Source organism: Trichechus manatus, unplaced genomic scaffold (genome assembly GCF_000243295.1).
Source record: "Trichechus manatus latirostris isolate Lorelei unplaced genomic scaffold, TriManLat1.0 scaffold00029, whole genome shotgun sequence".
Lineage (NCBI taxonomy): Eukaryota > Metazoa > Chordata > Mammalia > Sirenia > Trichechidae > Trichechus > Trichechus manatus.
This window is the reverse complement of record NW_004443965.1, coordinates 4,704,733-4,724,756: the sequence shown is the minus strand read 5'-3', so window position 1 is coordinate 4,724,756 and position 20,024 is coordinate 4,704,733. Positions and strand designations below refer to the sequence as shown.

General features: G+C 38.9%; 1 protein-coding gene across 2 annotated transcripts in view; it reads right to left on the bottom strand.

The window, feature by feature from the left end:
- Positions 1-11,726, bottom strand: part of AP3B1 (adaptor related protein complex 3 subunit beta 1) — a 279,061-nt gene extending 267,335 nt beyond the window's left edge. The window contains exon 1 of one of the 2 annotated variants that reach the window (XM_004374474.2): positions 11,424-11,726. In XM_004374474.2, coding sequence (XP_004374531.1) covers positions 11,424-11,551 — 128 coding nt within the window. In that variant the 5' untranslated portion in view covers positions 11,552-11,726. The remainder of the gene's footprint in view (positions 1-11,423) is intronic. The other variant, XM_023729486.1, reaches the window with a different exon arrangement.
- Between the last annotated feature and the right edge of the window lie 8,298 nt (positions 11,727-20,024).

Below are 20,024 nucleotides of genomic sequence, written 5' to 3'. Positions count from 1 at the left end.
AAGGATAAAATATATATATATATATATATATATACTTATTAACTGACATTTAAATGTCCATTCTGCTCAAAACCCTCCAGTGGCTTCCCTTCTCCTTACAGTAAAATTCAAAGTCCTTACAATGATTTACAAGGTCCTACACAATCTGGCCCCCACCTTCTTCTACTCCACCCCTTACTGCTCTGACCTCATCCTCTACTAATCTCCCCATCATCCTTCATGACCACATTCTTAACCTAGGCTTTAAGAAACTCTGAGAAAACCCATTCCTAGACCAAAAAGCTGGGTGATGCAGTAGCTCTGCCAATCCATGATTTTGGAACCAGCCTTATTCATTAGTCTCTCCCTTGTCCAGCTGCCACGCCAACTCACTCGGCTGAAGAATTAAAGACACTAGCCTTCTAATTAGGTTGGTTCCTATCAGCAATACAAATAATCAATCCAACAATAAGCAGACATTGACTATAAATTGTTGACTTTTGTAGATCTACGAGCTCTTTCCAGCTGATATGCTAAATAAGTCTTCACTAAATACACAAACCAGCATTATTCATAATAATATGAAATACAGAAAAGTCATTTCCTTTTTGATTATTCTGTTTTGGGCTCTTTACTTTAAATTTTGAATTTGGATTGCAGGCAATTTGTTTTTGTCAGCAGTTCATTTATATACACAAGGGCAATCCTGTCATATTATATCACTATAATACATTTGTCATTCTGTGAACGTTTACAACTTTTCCTGCCATAAAAAAGAACATTTCAACCAACCATCTGTCTGCTTTTTTTGTTTGTTTTAATCACTCAGCTCTAGTGATGTTGCTCTAAATTCTAAATGTTTTTAACAATAGCATAACTCACATCTTGGGATTTAATGGTAAGGCCTGAAATAAGTATTCCAGATTTTCTCACTGGATTTTACCAGATCATCGATTTTAAAATAACACCATCTATACTAAGGGATGAATATTTTTTTGGTCATTAAGACAAAATGTAAAAGTCAGAACTGATTCTCCTCCAAGAGGAAATGCAAGCTGAACAAAATGAAACAGAATATTTTTATAATCTGTTGGAAAGTAAGACTCAGCTTACAGGCACTGTTTCATCAGATTTTTACTCAGTGTAATAAAATCTTACTTGATCTGAACTATATTTCATGAAATATACATTATAAATGGAACACTACTGCACCACTAAAGTGACAATCCTTGACGTGAGTAGCTAGACCTTTGTACTCAAACTAACAGCGTTACTTATGTGGAGACAAAAATTAGTTCATCTAGCTGAGAATGCACTGCAGATACCAGTATACTTCTTTTGTCAATTGCCATCTTGGAACAAATGTTGGCATTTACTTAGTGAAAGAACAAGAAACCACTGAAATTGCCTAATATTAAATGTGCCCTTTGAAAATAAAAAAGTAGGCTCCGATTTACATAAATAGCAGGGCAAACATGTTGTTAACGTCTCTAGAAGTGGATCTAAACCAAACCCATTGCCATCAAGTCGAGTCTAACTCATAGTGACCCTATAGGACAAAGTAGAACTGTCCCATAAGGTTTCCAAGGAGCAGCTGGTAGATTCGAACTGCTGACCTTTTGGTTAGCTGCTGAACACTTAACCATTGTGCCACCAGGGCTCCAGAAGTAGATCTAAACCCAAAAAAAAAAAAAACCAAACCCGTTGGCGTCAAGTCAATTCTGACTCATACTGACCCTACAGGATAAAGGAGAACTGCCCCATAGGGTTTCCGAGGAGCAGCTGGTAGATTTGAACTGTCAACCTTTCAGTTAGCAGCTGAACACTTAACTACTGCATCACCAGGGCTCCAGAAGTAGATCTAAACCAAAAAAAAAAAAAAATCAAACCCGTTGCCATTGACTAAATTCCAGCTCACAGCGACTCTGTAAGACAGAGTAGAACCTGGTGGATTTGAACTGCTGACCCTTTGGTTAGCAGCCGTAGCACTTAACCACTACACCACCATAAATTTCAACCTACTAAGCAGAATCACCAGAAATGGATTTATTAGAACTCACCAGATTTAGATCTCCAGAACCTGAAAATGATTGGAAGCACCCACAGGATGCTACAGAAATCATCAGTGGAGTCTATTTTTGTACCTGCAACACTGGACTTCTGAGCACAACAGGAATTCACAATAAGGAGTGCCTCTTTGTATCATGCTAAAATATCAGGGCTCCAACATTTTCAGCAACTCAAACTAAAATGTATATGACATTTCAAAATTTCAGCGTTTTCATTTTCTTCAGCAAATCATTGTTGACATAAAGGCTTACAATGAATACCTTCAGTAGATACACCACACTGAGAAGCTGAGAACTATTACACAATTTACCATTAATTATAAACTTGTATTAGTCACTGTTAGTTCATATTAGACTTATCTCTCCAACTAGATTCTAAGTTTCTTAAAGGCAAGACCAAGATCTTTTAATTGTGATGTAATTTTGTGCTGAAAATACAGAAGAATAAACTATACATGCAGAAGAATCTCAAGTTTGTAAATAAAGATGCCATTTAAGGTTGGGAAGGGGACTTAAAAAATTCTTATTGTAAAGTTCATTCAATACCCACATGACAATTCCAAGTAACCCTAACCACAGCAAATACCTAGGCAATGCCATGAAGGAAATGGCTTTTCTGAACTGATACATACAATTAGCTTCAGGACAATGCAATAATACAAGATACGTAGGTTTTTCTTATTTATAGAGTCTACAGAATCAGTTGTGCTTTATTTTTTTAACTACATTGGCTAAAAAGCGACAATAAATGTTAGTAGAATCTGAATCACTGAACTGAGTAAAGCATCTGAAAACATTTATTAAGCAAAATTACGAACAAAGCATTTTTAGAGGCACCATCACATATATCAGTTAATATTACTCTGTGAAAGGTTACTCTACACAAATGTTCACTGAGCGACTGTATTCTCATCTGAACATGCATTTTCCTTTGTGATATTCCTGGTTTCTACATACTGCTCCCTCTGCCTGAAGAACTCCCCCTTTTCTCCACCTGGCAAAAACTTCCTCGGGCTTTCAGACCTAAAATGTCACTACTTCAGTGAAGTTTTCAACTTTCCCAAATAGTGTTAGTTAATTTTCTAGTTTAGAAAACACTTTCAAGTACATCAATTATGAGACTCTCACAAAATAGGGCAAGTATTATATCTTTTCTGGAAATGAGGAAACAAGCTAGAAGAGATCAAGCAACTTCAACAAGGAAACACTACAAGTGGAAAACATTAACTTAAATCCAGGTGTTCTGGCTCTAGGTACAATGCTCTTCCTTACAAACCATGATGCTCTCAAAAGGAAAAGACTTAAAAGTTTAGTAGTTTCACTATTGTTAATAAAAATTAGTTTGTCTATTACTTTCTAGAAATTAATTCCTAATTAAATGTTTCACCCAAATATAAAATTATTGAATTTTTTAAAAATCACACACACACTTCCAAATTGGTTAAAATAAGTGGTTCTTTTTTTAAGATAAAGAAAAAAATAACTTAGAAAAAAACACTAAAAGCAATAAAGATTTAGAACACTCTAAAGGAACCAAAAAAAACCCAAATCCATTGCTGTCAAGTCAATTCCGACTCACAGTGACTCTACAGGACAGAGAAGAACGGCCCCGTACAGTTTTCAAGCAGCAGCTGGTGGATTTGAACTGCTGACCTTTTGGTTAGCAGCCAAACTATTAACCACTGCACCACCAAGGCTCCATTCTAAAGAATACAAAAAATGAATAAATTCTTTACATTTTAAATGAAGAAATTAAAAATCCTGAAGCCAAGAATCCAATACACAGGCCTGATATAAATGATTTATATGATCTGCTTTTACAAAACTACCTAAATACTCCCCTAATTCTCTAGTTTTGTTTAAAGGGGAGAGACACTCACAAAATAGAGCAAGTATCTTATTTGTTTAAATAAGACTGATATGTCAAACATGGAGCAAGAAAGAAGTTAAACTCAGAAAACAAAAATCATCAATAATACTGTGACGAGGAAGTGACTAGCATCCTTGAGATGGTTAGTGAAGGATCAGAGGTCAGGATAAGAGAACACAGAGATTCAGGACTAGAGGCTAACGAGCATAACAGAGGAGGCAGAGAGGGGGTTGGAGCATCATTATTTTGCAGCCATCATGGCAAAGATTCATTCTGGAGATTCATCAGCGGTTTCTTAACACAGGAAGTGGTAAGTTAAATGAGAAGCAAGGTATCTGCATGTCTCAAAGGGTTTCCCCACAGATGGCTTACTTGAAAAAGGAAAAATAGTAACGATACAGTAGAGAAACTGGACAGCCCCTTCACTGCAAAAATTAATATCAAGAAGATGGGCATCTGTTATGGACTGAATTGTGTCCCCCCAAAATATGTTGAAATTCTAATCCCTGTAGCTGTAAATATGACCCTGTCTGGAAGCAGGTGTTTTCTTTTGCTATCTTAATGAAGTCATACCACAGTAGGGTAAGTCCTAAACCTACTCACTTCTAAGTTATAAAAAGTGCAGAGCAGAGACAGAGATACCCATTGCGGGTGGGGGAATATATGCCAAGGAGCACCAAGAAATGCCAAAGAACACCAAGGATTGACAGCAGTCATCAAAAACTAGGAAAGAGGCCAACAGAAAGAATCAACACAGCCATTTGGACTTTCAGCCTCCAGAACTATGAGAAAATAATTTTCTGTTCTTTAAAGCCATCCATCTGTGTTATTTCTGTTACAGCAGAATTTGGTACCAGAGATAGGGGTGCTGCTCTAGCACATATCTAAAATGTGGAAAGGGTTTTCGAATTGGGTAATAGGTAGAAGCTGGAGGAATTTGGATACACTTAATAGTAAGAGCCTACATTGCCTTGAAAAGATTGTTGATAGAATTGTGGACATTAAGAACTATTCTGATGAGAGCTCAGAAAGAACTGAGAGCTGTGGGGAAAGCTTAGAGAATGCTGCTAGAAATGTGGACATTAAATATGCTTCCAGTGAGGCTTAAAAAGGAAATGATGATGATTAGGACCAAGTCTCAAGGGACATCTCAGTCAACTGGCATAACATACTTCATAAAGCTTATGTTCTATGTACTAGTTTGGTGAGTAGTGTCTGGGGTCTTAAAAATGTGCAGTGGCCATCTAAGATACAACTAATGGTCTCTACTCATTCAGAGCAAAAGAGAAAGAAGGAAACCAAAGACAAAAAGAAGAAAGTAGTCTACAGGACTAATAGTCTACACAAACCACGGCCTCACCTACCCTGAGACCAGAACTAGATGGTGTCCGGCTACCACTACTGACCATTCTGATCAGAGCCGCAACAGTGGACCCTAATAGAATGGGAGAAAAATGTGGAACAGAACCGCAAATTCCTAAAAAGAAAAAACAGACTTCCTGGACCAGTTGAGACTGGAGGATTTCTTGAGACTAATGCCCTGAGATACTCTTTAAATCTTAAACTGAAACTAGCCCTTGAGGTCGCCACTTAGCTAAATAACAGGTTGGCTCATAAAATAAAGACTATCACTCATGAGGACTGAGCTCCTTTAAAAAATCACTTACAAGAGACCAAATGGTCAACAATTACTTTAAAACAAAGATGAGAAAGTAAGAGGGCAGGGAAACTAGATTAGGGAAACGGAACAACCAGAATGGAAATACTGAGAATGTTCACACATAGTGAAAAATGTAACCAATGTCACCGGACAACTGGTGTAGAGATTGTCGAATGGGAACCTAAACTGCCGCGTAAACTTTCACCAAAAACACAATAAAATATTTCTTTAAAAAAAAAAAATGATGACTATGTTATTGGACACCTGCAGAAAGGCAATCCTTTAACAAGGGCAAAAAACTTGTCTAAATTATGTTTGAATGTTTTGTGAAAGGTAGAGCTTTTAAGGGATGAACTTGGATATTCAGCTGAGGAGATTTCTAAGCAAGATCTTAAAGGAGGAGCATGGTTTCTCCTTGCTCCTTATAATAAAATGCAGGAGAAAAGAGAAATTTAGAAAGGAACTGTGCAAAAAGAAGCTGGAACTTAAAGATCTGGAAAATTTTATTGTAAAAACTAAGAGATTGTGTCCTGGCTGACACCAAGGGTGTGGCTACACAATCTTTTGCTAAAGAGATTAGGCCTGTGACTGATAAATCTAACCAATAAACTCAGCAGTAAGCCCTGTCAGCTTAGATTGAAAAGGTCAGAGACAAGCAGGAAATGAAGAAAAGCTGTCTGCCTCCTGGAATTCTACAGGCAAGAAATAAGCCAATGGAGCTACATCAAACCAAACATGTTGCCGTTGAGTCTATTCCAACTCATAGTTACCCTACTGGACAGAGGAGAACTGCCCCATGGACTTTCCAAGGCTGTAAATCTTTACAGAAACAGACTGCCACATCTTTCTCCCGAGTGGCTGCAAGATTTGAACCGCCAACCTTTCGGTTAGCAGCCCAGTGCTTTAACCATTGTGCCACCGGGACTCCTCCAATGGAGCTACTTGGTTGCAAATATCTGTTGTCCTCCAAGAAACGAAAGGGACCATCCCTGGAGTTTAGAGACCAGCAGAACTGTCAAAAAGAGCACAGGGGCAGGGCCACCACTTCCTATGTTTCAAAGGGTAGAGCCACCACCTCCCTGGTTTTAAAGAGTGGAGCTACTGCCTAGGTTTCAATGATGGTTGTCACCATCTCGGTTCCAGAAGTTGGTACAGCCTTTCAGGTGGGCCAAGAGAATGGGGCTGCCACGCAAAGTTGAGGGGTGGGGCTGCCATGTCAGTTGGCCAGGAGAACTGGGCCACCCAAAGCCAAGAGTGAGGGATTGCCATCGCTATGGGCCTGCAAGGTGGTACTGATGCCCAGAACTGAGAGAACTGGGCCACCCAAAGCCAAGAGTGAGGGATTGCCATCGCTATGGGCCTGCAAGGTGGTACTGATGCCCAGAACTGAGGGACCTCCACCCAGAATCTGGAGATCACTGCCAATGCCCAGAGTACAGTGGGCAGGAACCATCGCCCAGCTGTGTCTGGAAAACAGATTATTTTCAAGCCTTGAGAGCTAATGAGATTTGCCCAGTTGTGTTTTAGGCTTGCTTGGTACCCATGACCCCTTCTTTCCCTACAACTTCTCCTATTTGGAATGGAAATGTCTATGCCTAGTTTACCACTGTACTTTAGAAGCAGATAACATACATTCTAGGTTTCTTAAGTCCACAGATGGAAAAGAATTTTGCCTGTGGGGGAACACACTCAGAGTATCACCCATACTTGATTTAGATGATTTAGAAGATGAGTTGATGCCGGAATGGATTAAGACTTTTAGGATAATGTGGTAGGGTGAATGTGTTTTGCATGTGGGAAGGACATTAATTTGAGGGGCCACAGGGTAGAATGTTATGCGTTAAATTGTATCCCCCAAAAATGTTTTGAAATCCTAACCCTGGAGCTGTAAAGATGATTCTGTTTGGAAATAGTTTTCTTCTGTTATGCAATGAAGTCATACCAGAGTCGGGTGAGTCCTAAAACTAATCACTTCAGAGTTATAAAAAGAGGAGAACAGATGCCAAGGAACACCAAGGAAAGCCAAAGATTGACAGCACTCATCAAAATCTAGAAGAGAGGCACGCAGAAAGAACTGTCATGGCAGAGACCCTGATTTGGACTTTTAACCTCTCAAACTATGAAAAAAATAGTTTCTGTTCTTTAAAGCCATCTGCTTGTAATATTTCTGTTACAGTAGCAGTAGGTAACTAAGACAGCATCCTATGCCTCCAGATGTAATAGCCTGAGGACATATGATAGCATATAATCTGAATCTAATCATAAGGAAACATCAGCAAACCCAAACTGATTAACATGCTATAAAATAACTGGACTGTATTCTTCAGAAGGTCATGAAAGACAAAGGCTAAGGAATTATTCCAGATTAAAAGAGAGTAAATAGTTAAGACAACTAAACACAATACATGATTCTGGACCAAATCCTATACTAGAGGAAAAGAATGCTAAAAAAACACACATTACTGGCAAAATTGTTAACACTGGATTACAGATTATAGATTGTAGCAATGTTAAAATTTTGTGAATATAACATTACTGTGGTGGCATAGTGGTTAAGAGCTCAGCTGATAACCAAAAACTCACCAGTTCAAATTCACCAGCTGCTCCTTAGAAATCTATGGGGCAGTTCTACCCTGTCCAGTAGGGTTGCTATGAGTCGGAACCGACTCAGCAGCACCTAATATAACAACAACATGGTTGTGTAAGAAAATACCCTTGTTCTTAAAAAAATATTATGGGATAAAGGGGCATGATGTATGTAAACTATTCTTAAATGGTTCAGAAAACATAATATAAATATGTGTGTATGTTGTGGGGGGAGGAAGGGGGAGAGAGAATGATAAAGTAAATGTGACAAAATGTTTAAAAATTAGTGAATCTGCAAAAAGAGTATACAGAAGTTGTCTGTACTACTGCAATTTTCCTATAAACTTGAAATTATCTCACATAAACAGTTAAAAATGAGAGCTGAGGAACAGTGTAAGCTTTAAGTTTTTTACATAAATTTTGTCATCTGATTATCCCAATAACAATCCTGAGGAATTAAAAAAAAAAAAACCAAGTAATATTATTTTATAAAAAAGAGAACACAGGCTCAAGAGACATTAAGTGACCAAGTCCAGAAGAGGGGTCTCCTTGTTCCTGTGCAGCCCAATACATGGCAGTTCAATGGTCAAAATGTTTCTAATTTCTAGAAGCTTCAAGGTCATACACTGTCTACAACTACTATTCAGTTTTAAACTTTTAATGAGATACGCATTCTCTAATAAAAGCACTGAGACTTTGGCTTGGTTACTTTAGACACACCATCAGGAAAGATTACAATCACTAGAAAAGAACATCATGGTAGGTGAAGTAGAAAACTAAAAAAAAAAAACCTGCTGTCATCCAGCTGATTCCAACTCATGGCAACCCCACGTGACACCATGTGTGTAAGCAGAAGCGCACTATATAGGGTTTTCATGGCTGCGAGCTTTCAAAAGCAGATCCCAGGCCTTTCTCCCAGGCACCTCTGGGTGGGTGCGAATCGCCAACTTTTCAGTTAGTCATCAAACACTTAACGGTTACCTGTTTGTGCCAACCAAGGACTCCTGATAAAGTACAGAGTCAGCGAAACAAGGGAAATCCTCGATGAGATGGACTGATACAATAGCCACAATGAAGTCATACACACCAAAGAACATGAAAATGGCACAGGACTGGGCAACGTTTCGTTCCATCATACCTAAGGTTGCCATGAATCAGAGCCGACTCGATGACAACTAATAACAACAATAAAAGTAAAAGCACCATAGAATTCATCAAGTAGTAAATAACGTATCTAAGCGCTTGTGAGAATGGGCTCTGAGATTAGAATGCTTGGGGTTCAAATTCTGATGGTGCAGTGTTCTAGCTTTGCAATCTTGGTCAAGTTAACCACTTGTGCTCCAATTTCCTTATCTGTAAAGTGGGATCAGATCAGAGAACTATCTTTGCCTTCGTGTTGCAAAAAGAAACCAAAAACTCACTGTCACCTAGTCAGTTCTGACTCAGAGCAATCCTATAGGGTTTCCAAAGCTGTAAATCTCTATGGAAGCAGACTGCAACATCTTTCTCCTGAGGAGCCGCTGGTGGTTTCAAACCACTGACCTTTTGGTTAACAGTTGATTGCTTTAACCACCGTGCCACCTGGGCTCCATAGTGTTGTTAGGAGGGCTAAATGTCATAATAAATGTAAAACAGTGTGCACAAATACCTAGCATCTGGCAAGCAGTCATTAATGTTGGCTACTTTTATTTTAAATTTAAACTGCCAGGCCACCTCAGCAGCACTAGTCACAGAGTCAAAGCCATATTTTTTTTTCGCCAAATCAGACCAAAATCTGACAAAATAGAAACTCAGAGGTTCTAAGATGAAAAACATCTTAGAAATTTACAAAATATAAAAAAAGTAAATTAATTGTAGGCAAATTACATGCAAAATAAACCAATGAAGATGTGCAGGTTATTCAACAGAACATTTTGAGAGCTGCAACAAGCTCCTTAACAGAACAGGTGACAATGTAAATGGAATGAAAAATAAAAAGAAATAAGTTATTTTACTTTTAAACTTTTCTACTGTCGGAATAAAGAAAACAGAGAAAAAGACTTTATTCCACATGCTATATATAAGATCTCAGTCTAATACAGTCAAAATTGAATTCCAATTTCAACTATTAACCACTTTCTAGACTACCCAATCTTGTTAGTAAAGTTTAAACTTTAAATTTTAATTATGCCTTTTCAGCATCTGAAAAGCTACCAGCACAACTACCTTATCTTAATTAATTATTACCCTAGCGACAGCCTATTGGGTGACCATATTGGTTAGTACTGAGATTAAAAATAAGGAAAGTATAAACAACAAGAAAAGATAACAATAAAATATAAACAAAGTTGCCAGAATTCTGTAAGTCTATTTCCTTTAAATCCTCCCAATAAAAACAATTTGGCAATGTTTTATTTCCATTCCTAAGTGGTACTTAAAATATTTTTTACTAATTTTTTTACAAAACTAATTGTACATTATTTAATGTTCATTTTAAACCCATATTAATTTGTAAAAGTTTAGGATTTGCTGATAGTAAATCGAAAACCCTACTGCCGTCGAGTCGATTCCAACTCATAGTGACCCTTTTAAATACTCTCTACTCATATTCTTATTATTTTGCTTAGTCTTGTAGGTTTTTTGTATGTACTGCAAAGAATATTGTCTAAGAACTTTAAAGCTTGTGTAAAGCAGTTTTTCCATTCATAAAGACCCTAAAATCACTTCTTTCCCGGCTTTACTCAAGGATCACAACGCAGATTCCCCTAACCAACGCTGACACTCACTTCCCCTCTCAATTCCCGAAAAACACCTTTCACTCTAACTAGCGAATTTCTCAACGTTTGGTCCCGCGAACATCAAATTAACCAAAAAAAAAAAAAAACAAACAAACTCGTTGCCGTCAAGTCAATTCCGATTCATGGCGACCCTAAAACAAGAGTGTTTTTTTCAAAATTCAGATTCCTGTGTCCCAGCCCAGACCAACTCAATCAGCGTCCTTGGGGGAGGGATCTAAGGTCCCCAAGCAGCTCTTTATTCCACTAAAGTTTGAAAACTAGCGGTTTTCCTACACACACTCACCCCAAACTCCCAGCAACTCCCACCACCCTCAACAGATCCAACTTCACGCTCCCACCTACCCTCGGGTAACGCCGTGGCCCCAAACCGGTGCGGTCTCAGGGCGACCCCTCCCCTCTCCCGGGTACCCGAGCCTGGAGCTCGCTCCTCCGGAGTCCCCAGCCCCTCAGCCAGTCCCGACACCCCAAACCTATCTCCTCACTTCTTCAAGTCGCTGCTAAAGAGGCCGAAGGCGCCCGAGGGGGAAATGGTTGAGGTCGCCTCCTGACCCAGCTCCGTTGCCTCCCCTCCTCCAGACTGCTCATTGTAAGCGAAGCTGTTGCTAGACATTGCCGCAGTGCTGGCGGGTATCGGATTGGCTCTGCCCGGGGTTCTCTCAGAAGGTCTCCAGTCAGGATGACACGGAACAAAACTACTTCTCCTGTCGAGGGGCGCGCGCAGGCGCTTCCGGACTCGTCACTACTCCCTAAGCGGACCCGGCGGTTCACCCCCTGCGCATGCCCAGCGTGCAGGCTGGCCGGAGCCCACGCCAGGCGCTCCAGGACCTGCCTGGATTTCCCTTATCCGGGTTTTAGCAGTAGCTGGGCGTCTTGGGGAAACCCAGGTGGCGTAGTAGTTGAGAGTTACAGCTGCTAACCAGAAGGTTGGCGGTTCAAATCGACCAGGCCCTGCTTGGAAACCCTTTGGGGCGGTTCTACTCTGTCCTACAGGGTCGCTGTGAGTCGGAATCGACTCGACGGCAAGGGGTTTGGTTTGTTTGTTTTTTTTTTCTTTTGGGCGTCTCGGACCTTGGCTGTGAACATGCGCGTGAGTTTACTTGGGGCTCATAAAGAGTCTAAGTGCAGATGCCCATTTTATCCATTTTGATCCCATAAGGAGATACCCCGAGCCCGAACACCTCTTTCCCTGACTTCTGCTGTAAACCAGTACCTTTCAGATTTCTTTTGAAACGCTATTTAAAACACCAGATCAACTTTCCTAAACTCTTCGTGATCGCTCTTCTTTTTTATGCCTGTGTCCGCTCCCCTGCCTCTAGCCAGAGTGACTTTACTTTCACATCCGCCCCCAAGGAACATTTCTCCAGGACCTCTACGCTTTTTACAAACAACTCCTCAACAAACAATCCCTCTTTACTCCTTCAGTGGTGTCAGCGTCCCCGAGGTGAAATACGGAGGAGAAAGAGCCCTGACGAAGGATTCTAGGTCCACAGAGAAGTAATTTCAGTGAAAACTTTGGAAAGCTTTCCAGGCGCCATTAGTGCCCACCCACAACTAAAGGAGTGCGTCCTACCGGCGTCTGACTACCAAAAAATAAAATAGAGCCACTTCGCTGGCAAGTAGTAGCCTATCATCGGGGCGCCTCCTTCCTTTAGTCTTTCGCGGTTCCAACACTAACACCTACTAGGGAACCCAGGCGGGATGGCCCCGGGGTAGCTCTGATCTTGGGGTGCCGGCAACTAATCCAGTCATAACTTCACCCAGTCGGCTGTCTTAGGTGAAGTTCTGGGCCTCCCCTCCCGTGCCTCTACTGCCTCCCTTCTTGGCAGGCATTAAAAACCCAGTGTCCCGGAAGCTAGTTACCAACTGTTTAAGGACTACCTGAGTGGCAGGAGTAAAACGAAGACCTGGGGCCCGGCCGCCAGGGGGAGGAGGGGGCGGGGCAGGTTCAAGGATCAGACTGTGGACCTCAATCTGCTCAAAAACTACCCTGCTACTACAGAAACTCTCGCGGTTGTGGCTTTAGGTGGGAAAGGAGGGAACGTCCTCCAAACTTCCCAGTCTGGTCAGAGATTGTTGTTTATTGTTGTTTTTGTTAGCTGCTCTCCAGTCGCCTGGACTCATGGCGACACCGTGCACCACAGGATCAGACTTTTGTAATCCTTAGGATCACAAAATGAAAATTGTCCGATTTTCAGAAGTAGATCGCCAGGCCTTTCTTCCTAGTCTGTTAGTGGGTTTTTAAATCATTTGTTAGAATACTCCTTCAGACATGCAATGATGGAGCGCCTCGTATTTGCTGTTGATTTATGGAATTTCACCAACAGCTGACTGATTATTCATGATAGTGATGATGATCACAGATAACCATGTATTATAGTACTATACTGAGCTTAATATGTAGCCAGCACTATTCTAAGTAATTTACATATATTAATTTATCTACTAGTAAAAGAATCTAGGCTTTAGTTTCCTTTATCTGTACGATGAGGAAATTGATATACACCTATGATAGAGAACCTCTGGTATATGTACCTGAGTGTAGAATTTCTTGGTTGTAGAGTATGTACACCTTTGCTGGATATCTTACATTGTTCTCCGATTTAATTTTAGCCTTCCCAGAAGTGCTCACTCCTCTATGCCAAGAAATTTGGAAGACAGCTACCTGGCCAACGGACTGGAAGAGATCCATATTTATGCCTATTCCCAAGAAAGGTGATCCAATCGAATGCAAAAATTATCAAATAATATCATTAATATCACACGCAAGCAAAATTTTGCTGAAGATCATTCAAAAGCGGCTGCAATAGTATATCAACAGTGAACTGCCAGAAAGTCAAGCCAGATTCAGAAGACGACATTGAACCAGGGATATCATCGCTGATGTCAGATGGATCCTGGCTGAAAGTAGAGACTAACGGAAAGATGTTTTCCTGACAATGCAAAGGCATGCTACTTTGTGGAACATGACAAATTATGGATAACATTGCCAAGAATGGGAACTCCAGAACACTTAATTGCGCTCATGAGGAACCTGTACATAGATCAAGAGGCAGTCGTTCAAACAGAAAAGGGATAGTGCGTGGTTTAAAGTCAGGAAAGGTGTGCATTAGGGTTGCATCCTTTCACCATATCTATTCAATCTGTAAGTTAAGCAAATAATCCGAGAAGCTGGACTATATGAAGAAGAAAGGGGCATCAGGATTGGAGGAAGACTCATTAACAACCTGCAGTATGCAGATAACACAACCTTGCTTGCTGAAAGTGAAGAGGACTTGAAGCACTTACTGACGAAGATCAAAGACCACAGCCTTCAGTATGAATTACACCTCAACATAAAGAAAATAAACATCCTCACAACTGGACCAATAAGCAACATCATGATAAACAAAGAAAAGATTGAAGTTGTCAAGGATTTCATTTTACTTGGATCCACAATCAATACCCATGGAAGCAGCAGTCAAGGAATGAAAGGGTGCATTGCTTTGGGCAAATCTGCTACAAAAGAATTCTTTAAAGTGTTGAAAAGCAAAGATGTCACCTTGAAGATTAAGGTGCGCCTGACCCAAGCCATGGTGTTTTTAATCGCCTCATATGCATGCAAGAGCTGGACAATGAATAAGTAATATCGAAGAAGAATGGACGCCTTTGAATTGTGGTGTTGGCAAAGAATATTGAATATACCATGGACTGCCAAAAGAATGAACAAATCTGTCTTGGAAGAAGTACAACCAGAATGCTCCTTAGAAGCAAGGATGGCGAGACTACATCTCACATACTTTGGACATGTTATCAGGAGGGATCAGTCCCTGGAGAAGGACATCATGCTTGGTAAAATAGAGGGTCAGCGAAAAAGAGGAAGACCCTCAACGAGATGGATTGATACAGTGACTGCAACAGTGGGCTCAAGCATAACAATGATTGTGAGGATGGCGCAGGGCCAGGCAGTGTTTCGTTCTGTTGCACATAGGGTCACTATAGAACCGACTCTATGGCACACAACAACAACATAATTTTAGCAGTTCACACTCCGACCCAAGTGTATAAGAGATCTTTCCTCACATTCTCACCAACACTTGGTTTTCTGAGTTTTTTTATTGTTAGCAGTATGATATGTATAATACTATTTTTATTGTAATTAATTTTCATGATCATAATGAGTTTAGCACCTTGTATATAAGCCCTGGAGCCCTGGTGGTGCGGAGATTAAGAACTCGGCTGCTAACCAAAAGTCAGCAGTTCAAATTCACCAGTTGCTCCTTGGAAACCCTATAGGGCAGTTCTACTCTGTCGTATAGGGTAAACTGACAGTAACGGGTTTGATTTTGGTATATGAGCCTGGTGGCCCAGTGATTTAACACTCTGCTGCTAACCTAAAGGTGTGGTTCAAATCTACCAGCCGCTTAGTGGGAGAAAGATGTGGAAGTCTCATGTGGCAGTCTGCTCCCATAAAGATTACAGCCTAGGAAACCCTATGGGGTAGTTCTACTCTGTCCTACAGGGTTGCTAGGAGTCAGAACTGACTCAGTGCAATGGGTTTGGTTTTTGGTTTTATATGGTTATATTCCATTTGTGTTTTATTTTTTTGTCTTGTACATGAACATACTTGCCTGATTTTACACTGACTAGCCTCTTTTTTCTTATGGATTTCAAAGAGTCTTTGTTCTTGAGTCTGTCACTTTTAATTCACTACTTGATTTTATTACTAATATTTTATTTGGTAATTTTTTTCATGCAGATTCATTGTCTTAGTCATCTAGTGCTGCTATAACAGAAATACCACGAGTGGATGGCTTTAACAAAGAGAAACTTATTCTCTCACAGTCTAGGAGGCTAGAAGTATGAATTCAGGGTGCCAACTCCAGGGGATGGCTTTCTCTGTCAGTTCTGGAGAAAGTTCCTTATCATCAGTCTTCCCTTGGTTTAGGAGCTTCTCAGCGCAGGAACCTCAGATCCAAAGAACATGCTCTGATCCCAGCATCGCTTTCTTGGTGGTATGAGGTCCCCCGTCTCTCTGCTTACCTCTCTCTTTCATATCTCAAAAGAGATAGACTTAAGACAAAATCTACTCTTGTAGATTGAGTTCTGCCTCATTAACGTAATTGCCACTAATCCTACCTCATTAACATCATAGAGATAGGATTTACAACACATAGGAAAATCACATCAGATGACAAAATGGTGGACAATCACCCAACACTGGAAATCATGGCCTAGCCAAGTTGACACATATTTTAGGGGGACACAATTCAATCCATTACATTCATGTAGAAGATTGACCTACTATTTTTTTTTTTGCACTGTCCTTGAATGGTATAGGTATAAAGAGATTATATTCCTCAAAAAGTTAATTAGGTAAATTTCTTTTCTCTTCTCTAAAATATTATTGTTGTGGATTGAATTATGTTCCTCAAAAATATGTGTTGAAATCCTAACCCCTGTATCTGTGGATGTGATCCTGTTTGGAAATAGAATTTGCTTTTCATTATGTTAATAAGGTCATACCAGTGTAGGGTGAATCCCAAACTTCGTAACTTCTGAGTTACAAAATGACCAGAATAGACACAGACACACATAGAGGAAAGACAGACACCAAGTAAGACCAAGGAACTCCAAGGATCACCAAGAATCGCCAAGCATTGCTGGCAGACACCAGAGATTAGAACAGAGGCTCACAGAAGTAATCAACATGGTGGAGACTCTGTATTGGGCGTTTAGCCTCCAGAACTATGATGAAATAAATTTTTGTTCTTTAAAGTTACCCACTGTGGTATTTCTGTTATGGCAGCACTAGGTAACTAAGACCATCATGTATAAGATGCAAAGTATGTATATCCTGAAAAATAAATGAAAGTTTCTTTTATCAGTCAATAAACAAATAAACCGAACCCACTGCTGTTGAGTTGATTCCAACTCACAGCAACCTTATAGGACAAAGTAGAACTGCCCCATAGGGTTTCCAAGGCTGTAATCTTTACGGAAGCAGACTGCCACATCTTTTTCCTGCAGCTGGTGGGTTCGAACCCCTGATTTTTCAGTTAGCAGCGGAGCACTTAACCACTGCGCCACCAGGGCTCCTTAAATGAATAAATGAATGAGTCGAAGAGACTTGGGCTGCCTTACTGCCTTAAGATTCTAAGACTGTGTATTCTTACAGAAGATAAAAATAGTAACTATGTGGGCTGAAGTCTAACGTTCCCATCTCTTCGGAATTCAAAAACCTTTCTAACTTTTGTATAGTATGAAGTTTCCCGACAAAAAGGGAAAAAGTAATGCTTCCAACCAGAAGAAACATCAGCTCAAACAGACCATGGGATTGGGTACTCCTTGATGCTAGTTACCAAGCCAAAGCCAGAGTTCTCTGTCTCCTACCAGCACAGACAGTGCTCAGAATTATTGTTAAGTTACATTTTTTTTCAAAAAAGTTTTTTTATTGGTACTTAACAGAACCTTAATTGAATTTTCTTCAGAAACTTCAGCTTCTGATCATCTTAATTGTCATGGTAACAACTGTTAAACTTTGATGTATATATTTTCAAACATTTTTCTAAGCATAGATAAACAAAGTATATATGTGTATATTTTTCCAGACTGCCAGAAGAAAGAACAAATCTGTCTTGGAAGAAGTAACAGCCAGAATGCTTCTCAGAAGCGAGGATGGATAGACTTCCTCTCATGTACTTTGGACATGTTATGAGAAGGGACTAGTCCCTGGAGAAGGACAGCATGCTTGGTAAAGTAGAGGGTCAGTGAAAAGGAGGAAGACCCTCAATGAGATGGATTGACACAGTGGCTGCAACAATGGGCTCAAACATAGCAATGATTGTGAGGATGGCTCAGGACCGGGCAGTGGTTCATTCTGTGGTACATAGAATCACTATGATTGGAACTGACTTGATGGCACCTAACAACAACAATATTTTTCAACTATCAGTAAAAACTGTAATATCACTCTGCATCTTTTTTTTTTTCTCTTAATATATTATGGAAATCTTCCCACGTTGATACATATAAGTCTACCTCATTGTTTTAAACATCTACATAGTATTTCATTTTATAGATGTACCTTTATTTACTTAATCAGTATCCTATTTCAAAAGGCCAACAGTTACTCCAAAGCAAAGATGAGAAGTTAAGGGGGCAGGGAAACTAGAGTACTGGAAACGAAACAACCAGAATGCAATTAAAGAGAATGTTGACACATTATAAAAAATGTAACTAATGTTGCTGAACAATTTGTGTAGAAATTGTCAAATAGGAACCTAATTTGCTGTGTAAACTTTCACCAAAAACACAATAAAATATTATTTAAAAAATAAACATGAGGAAACCAAGGCAAAAATATGTATTGTATTGACAAACATGGAGATTTTTTGCAATTTTGGACTAATACAACTTTGCCCATGCACATATTTGTGTAGTTGTATCAGTATTTCCATAAATTAAGATCCCAGAAGTCCAATAGCTAGATCAAAGGATATGCATTCTTAAAATTTTTATAGATATTTCCAAATTTCTCACCCAAAATAGGGCACCAATTATCTCTTCCACCAACATGTCTTTGTTTCAGCATACACTTTCTAGCAATGAATATTATGAATCTCTTTAATGTTTGCTAATCTGATTGGCAAAAAATGATAATAATCCTCATTGTTGTGTAAACTTGCATTTCCTTTATTATAACTAGAGGGACCACATAACTTATTGTAAAATAGAAAACTTTTGAGATTGAAAGGAGACATGAGTCATAATTTTTCTGGAAGAGCACATAAAGAGCAGTAATTCCCCAGGGAAAGAGGAATATATGGTTACCCTAAATATGAGTTAAAGCATACATTAAAGGCCATTTGAATTTTTCTTCTATTAATTATGCAGACTTGGCATTTGCTTATTTTTAAGTGGGTTATTCATCCTATTGATTTGTAGGCATGCATTATAGATAGTGAATATTAACCTTTCCTCATTATTTTCTAGGAAAGTATAAGTTATAAAAATTGATTCAAAAAGTTGTAGGAAATGAATAGACTAAATAACTATAAAAAATTTAGAAGAGTTGTCAAAAGTCTCCCACAAAAAATGCCAAAACAGTTCTACTGAGTTTGTAAGGGATTTTCTATTTCTGCTATTTTAAACTATTATTGAATATTAAAAAAGAAAAAGATGAAACACTTCCAAATTCATACTATAAGGCTAGGATAGTTGACATCCAAGCATGAATTTTTTTTTAAGTAAAAAAAAAGGAATGCTATAGACTACATAAAATATGAAGCAAATATTAAAGGAAAAACATAAACCAACCCAGTAGGTTTTGTTCTATGATGAAATAATTTTTCAACATTAAGAAACCTATTATTATATGACTAGATATTAGAAGTGCATTTAATAATACTCCATCAGCATTTTTGATTTAAAGAAATACTTAGTAATCTAGAAATATAAGAAAATATTCTTATTATTATGTATATATAAATGTGTATATAGATTATGGTAAAATATACAAAATAAAACACTCATCATGTTTAATAATGAAAAACTAAAGCATTCCAACTAAAGTTAGAAAAAGAGCAAACAGGCCTATTAACACTATTATAGTTTTACCTTGTTTTTGTTCTGCAGATTCTAGATAATGCAATAAGATGAAAAAAAGTAAGAAAAATTAATGGTGGAAATGAAGAGAAAAGTTTATAACATTTATAGATGATACGATTGTCTGGAAAATCAAAAACTATTAGGCCTGTAAATTAGTTCATCAGAGTGGCCAGATTAAAAATCCAATAGCACTTCTACATAGCAATAATATCTAATTAGGAAATGTAATTTAAAAAACACCCTATTCCACTACAGCAACAAAAAAGCCATTAGAAATACACAAGACTTAAATTAAGAAAAACTACAAAATTTTACCAAAGGTCAACAAGGGAGGTGGAAGACCTGAAAAGGGAGTCTATGTTTCTGGATAGGAATACTCAAATTAATTTATATATTTAATGCAGTTTCAATCAAAATTCAAATGTTAATTTTTTTAATTGGCAATTTAATCCTAAAGTTCTGCTGGGGGAATAGATTTAGCCGAAAGCAAGAAATGG